Here is a 5,542-nt window from a genome sequence, read left to right as displayed (position 1 = left end):
TCTTGATGGATTTGGGGGTTGGTTCCGATTGGAGTCTACTGTAACTAAAGCTGCTATATGCATTCACGTATCTTTTTGTACATGTGCAAGGGTTTCCCTATAGTATATATTGTATACCCAGGAATAGGGGCATGTGTGCCTTCAGTTTTACTAGATTACGCTGAGTGTTCTTCATCTTGTCATATATGTCAATCATAATGCAAAGACAAACATCTCTAATGACACATGGTACAGATACAAATAAGGGTTTATTGGAGGGAACTTCTCAGCAAAGAGCTGGGATCATGCATATAATGCCTCAAAGTCCCACTATCCAAAAGATGGCTTGCTAGGCCAGGAAGGGCTGATCTCGCTGTTAAAAGAGCAGGAGAGGGGCCCCATTTTCATGCCACTTTGCATATTTATGAGGAAAGTAGAAGGAACCTTGGAATTCCTTGACAACTATGTAACAGAGGGAGTTTGCTGGCCAGGGAAATGTCTTACTAGAAATGGGGGAAATTCAGAGCTTGAGTTCACATGTCATTTCAGTTATGCTGAACTAGCTGTTTCTAGGGTACCTAAGAGAGAAGGGAAAGATTCACTGGAAACTTCCAGCAGACAAGGCTGGCTGTGTTCAGTTATATCATTATATAATGTCCCTTTCTGTCTCTGGTAATTTTCTTTGCCCTGAAGTCAGCTTTATCTGATATTAAGATAGCCACTCCTGCTTTCCTTTAATTAATGTTGCATGATACACCTTTTTTTATCCTCTTACTTTCAAGGTGCCTGTATCTTTACACTTAGAGTTTGTTGTAATTACAGTTGAGTCATGTCTTCTAATTTACTGTGCCAATAAGCTGTGCACTTATGTGTACTTCTAATTATATATATTAACCTTCAATGAATAAATTTTTTTTTTTTTTTTGGAAAAAGTTTTGCTGTATAAGAAGCATTGGAGGTGGGGAGAAAAGGAGCAGGGAGTTGGGAGATGTGGTACTAAATCCCTCATGGTGATCTGAGATTGAAAATGAGAGACAGGCAGAGACAATACAACAGCCCAGCACTAGGCAAAGATTACATAATAGGCTACATGGATGTCTTTGTGCCATAGTTTGCCTGTTAGCATTTGCCACATTCCTGCCCTTGCAAGCTCTCCTCTGAATTGCAGGGGGCTTAAGGTGCCTGGAAACTACATTTTGTGGACTTCTTTGCAAACTAGGTTACAGTTAGATTTTGCCAGTGGACTTCATAGGTTGGAGATTAGAAAATGGAAGGAAGGGAGAAATCTTTCTGACTCCAGCCACACCAGGCAACCACAAGTGATCACAGCTGGCTACTGGTGGCCACAGGTGATTGTGGGCTCCAGCACCAGCACCAACATCAGGCTTATAAACACCAGACCAGGATTTCCCTCGTGGCGCAGTGGTTACGAATCCACCTGCCAATGCAGGGGACACAGGTTTGAGCCCTGGTCCAGGAAGATCCCACGTGCCGCGGAGCAACTAAGCCTGCGCGCCACACTACTGAAGCCCGCACGCCTACAGTCCATGCTCCGCAACAAGAGAAGCCACCGCACTGAGAAGCCCGTGCACCTCAAGAGTAGCCCCCACTCGCCACAACTAGAGAAAGCCCGCGCACAGCAACAAAGACCCAACACAGCCAAACAATACTAATAAAAAACCCAAACCAAGGGTGTTATCAGCTTCCTGACTTCTAAGTAAAACTCCCTTCTCCCTTTTTCTCATCCAGCTCTTCCAACATCTTTTTTTTTCTTAAAGACTGCATTTCCTTGCTTTATTTGCATATACAGACTGGATTTTTTTTTTAACAGTTTCCCCAAAGGAATGTGTCTTGCTTATTACTGACATTTGGGATGTTTCATTCATTGGAATATTTTTTTTTTTTTTTTTTTTTTTTTGCGGTACGCGGGCCTCTCACTGTTGTGGCCTCTCCCGCTGCGGAGCACAGGCTCCGGACGCGCAGGCCCAGCGGCCATGGCTCACGGGCCCAGCATCTCCGCAGCATGTGGGATCCTCCCAGACCGGGGCACGAACCCGTGTCCCCTGCATTGGCAGGCGGACTCTCAACCACTGCGCCACCAGGGAAGCCCCGGAATATTTTTTTTTAATTTTATTTTTGGCTGCGTTGGGTCTTCGTTGTTGCGTGCGGGCTTTCTCTAGCTGTGTCCTCCGGCTTCTCATTGCAGTCGCTTCTCTTGTTGTGGAGCATGGGCTCCAGGCGTGCAGGCTTCAGTAGTTGTGGTGCATTGGCTCAGTAGCTGTGGCTTGCGGGCCCTAGAACGCAGGCTCAGTAGTTGTAGCGCCCGGGCCTAGCTGCTCTGCAGCATGTGGGATCTTCCTGGACCAGGGCTCGAACCTGTGTCCCCTGCATTGGCAGGTGGATTCTCAACTGCTGCACCACCAGGGAAGCCCTCTTCCAACACCTTTATACCCAATGTCCAGCATTAAATTCCCCTTCTTGAAATATCTAGAGTGGGTTATTTTCCTGGCAAGATACTGACCAACACATAACTTCCCTTTCAGTCTGAAAGAAATGAATCGAATGTTGTCATTTACCAACACTCTCCAAAATGGCTGGTGAAGCAAACCCAAATGCTCTCAGCTGTTCTCTCTCTAGTTTTCTCCTTGGAGCTGTCCCTGTCCACACCCCGACACCATACCCGCCTCCCACCTAAACTTCGAGAACCGTCACCTCTATTGCATCCTGACTGACCCGCAGCGCTGTATTTCACTCCCATGTGTACACCTCCCCAGTCTCTGCTCCCAGAGCAGCCAGCATCCACCTTGGCACGCTTGTCCCCTCTCTTGACTGGGAGCCCCAGGAAGTTGATGGGCACTGTTTATCCTTGACTCCTTGCATGCTTGGCACTGAGCAGGTGCTTACAGAATGTTTCACAGCACCGAGTGGTGTCTGCCACAGAAGTTGATGGGTTGAAGAGTTGCTCTATCAAGCCCTGGTTCAGGAAGAACCCAAGTGGGATCCGCTTTCCACACTATTTTTCCAGAAGTCGACTGATGAGAGTATGCAAGTGTGTGCAGAATAGGATCGGGGAAGCTGAGGGCTGGCCCAGGTGGAGGACCTGGGACATAGAGACCACAGGAAGACTGGCTAAGGTGCCAAATGGCTTTAATGAGCCTGAGCATCTTTCCCCCTACTTTGTCCCTCCCTCCCAACTCTCCGTGTCCCCTCCTTCATTTCTAGACAGGTCCAGCCTGCCCAAGGCTCTGGGACTCTTCGGCTAGTGTTAATTCTGTCCCCTCAGTCGCTCCAGCCGCCTCCTAAGGTCCGGGGGCACCTTGGCCCCAGCTGCCAGCAGCTCTCGAAGTCTCTGTTTGGGAGTCTTGGTGAGGTGGAAATTGCAGGGCACAGGGCCCTCTTCAAAGGTGACCCGGCAGTTCCGAGTCGCTGCGTGGTAGCCCTCAGCACTGGCAGTCACCACATAGTCCCCTGGGGTCAGCAGGCGCCAATAATCCCCGCCCCATGCTGAGAGGAGTGAAAGGCAAGATCAGAGTCCAGTGGTCCTCAGCTTCTGACCCAGCTAAAGCCTCCCACACCTCCCCCCATCCCCTCCCCGACACACCCACCCGTTGTTACATCATGGTTAATCCCATCCACAGCAATGACAGCATCAGCAATCCCAATCTCCGTGTCCTTGTCCCTCACAACTCCGGCAATGCCCATGCGCACCTGTGTGGGAAAAGGTTATCAAAACCCCTTTCCTTCTGTGTGAAAACGTGGTCTTCAGTTCATTTTCTGGCTCTGTTCCCCACAAATTTGATAGAGGTGGTACGTCTACTCTGTTTCTACGTGACAATACTCTGGTGAAAATATCTCCTGGTCAACAAATTGCATCTGGATTGGGAGAACTATAAATGCCTGGCAGGAGGGCATATCTATGGGCTTTCCCGAGTTCAGTGACTCTTGTTATTGGCCTTGTGTTTTAGAACTCTTGGAAACTATACTTACGGAGTCATTCCAAGGGACATGAGTTCTGTGAAAAGTGAAGTGTCTATGCCAGGGCATTTCCTGCACTTGCAAAATTGGACTCTCTTCGGAGAACAGCTCTGGATCAGCTCTATGGACAATTGCCTGGACTGCTCTCAGGTCTATTCCCACCCGCTAACAATGTCTTACGCCACCCCGCTGGCAAACTGTGATTCCTGTCCTGTATCCCTCCAAGTCAATCTGATGCTGAGTGAGTGTGACCCATGGCACCTGTGAGTCAGAATGCTCAGCCTGACCTTAGGGAACTTAGGCTCAGTTCCCTATTGGGAGTTGCATCAACATGGAGAAGAGACCAGTCAGGAGTGACTCGGGCAGGCTGGGCACAGGGGGGATTCAGGTCCGACCTGTTCCAGGTAGGTGAGAAGGGCATCTTTGTTGTTCTCCCACTCCTGGCGCAGCTCGTTCTCGTGAGGGAACTTGTCACAGGACAGCTCCACAGTGACCTCAAAGCAGTTGGTGTGTAGGTAGCTGAAGTCATTCATGCCTAGGGGTACCGCAGACACTGGAGCCTAAAGGGGCGGGATGGAAGCCCTGCCCTCCTGGTGCCCTCCTCTGGGAGACACTTCCTGGTGACAGTTGACACCAGTGGTTATGTGAGAGCAGACTGTCTTATTGGGCAGTTATGGGGACGGAGCTAACCCCACCCTTGGGCACATACTCCCAGGAACTGTGTGCCAGTCAGCCCCGTTGATGATGTTGCCATATGAGGAGAAGTCCTGGCTGTGGCAGGGTCGGCGATCTGGGTCCTGCATTGCCCAATTAGTGCCAGCGTAGACAGTGCTGAGCCAGCGAAACACTGCCTCATCTGGGGTGGGCGTGAGTTCACGGGCAGCCCACGGAGTCCGAGTCATGTCGAAGGGATAGGACACCACGAGCTCACCCCCGTGGAGGTTGGCACTTAGCACAAAAGGGATCCGTTCCATCCACTTGATCACTGCCCATGTTTCAGGAGCCACCTGGACAAGGGCAGGTCAGGGGGGTGGGAGACAGAGACAAAGGCCCCTAGGGTGGCCCTCCACCACTGCCCCCAGAATACTCACAGTGGCATTGGGCAGGGTGTAGTAAGTAGGCAGTGGCAGGTGATGGTTGGGGACAGTGTCAGGCACCAGCCCATCATCCTCTGCTTCCCACAGTGGTGTGTTGAGGTCAGCAAAATTATGGTTAAGGTCAATGCCCTGATGGTTCCAGCGGCCCTCTGCCCAGCCCACCAGCTCCGAGCCCTGCCAGGGATGAAGTTTGTTCAAGCCAAGCAGGCTCCGGGCACCACGACAGAAGGAGCAGGCTGGCCCTCGGGCCAAGTGGCCTACCCGGCGGAAGGCAATCTCATAGCCGTCAGGGTTCATGGAGGGCAACAGGTGAATGCGCGTCTCGGTGAGCAGCCGGGTCACCCGCGGGTCCCCTCTCAGGAACTCACGGCACAGGAACTGCATCAGGAGCAGGAGCAACTCCCGCCCCAGGGCCTCATTCCCATGCATGCCGGCCACGTAGCGCACCTCAGGCTCTCCTGGGAGCACACAGGTGCTCGCAACTGGCTCGT

At 51.3% G+C, this 5,542-nt stretch overlaps 1 protein-coding gene across 1 annotated transcript in view; it reads right to left on the bottom strand.

Annotated features, from left to right (window-relative positions):
* Nucleotides 1-3,111: 3,111 nt before the first annotated feature.
* The window catches only part of CPXM1 (carboxypeptidase X, M14 family member 1), a 6,316-nt gene continuing 3,885 nt past the window's right edge, over nt 3,112-5,542 (bottom strand). Inside the window, exons 9-14 of the mRNA XM_024743123.1 lie at nt 5,313-5,509; nt 5,046-5,225; nt 4,664-4,961; nt 4,350-4,489; nt 3,585-3,687; nt 3,112-3,483 (exon numbers count right to left, since the gene is read on the bottom strand). Of these exons, the coding sequence (XP_024598891.1) occupies nt 3,245-3,483; nt 3,585-3,687; nt 4,350-4,489; nt 4,664-4,961; nt 5,046-5,225; nt 5,313-5,509 (1,157 nt within the window). The 3' untranslated portion in view covers nt 3,112-3,244. The remainder of the gene's footprint in view (nt 3,484-3,584; nt 3,688-4,349; nt 4,490-4,663; nt 4,962-5,045; nt 5,226-5,312; nt 5,510-5,542) is intronic.

This window comes from Neophocaena asiaeorientalis, unplaced genomic scaffold (assembly GCF_003031525.2).
Source record: "Neophocaena asiaeorientalis asiaeorientalis breed wild unplaced genomic scaffold, Neophocaena_asiaeorientalis_V1.1 scaffold82, whole genome shotgun sequence".
NCBI lineage: Eukaryota > Metazoa > Chordata > Mammalia > Artiodactyla > Phocoenidae > Neophocaena > Neophocaena asiaeorientalis.
This window is presented reverse-complemented; position numbering and strand designations above follow the sequence as displayed.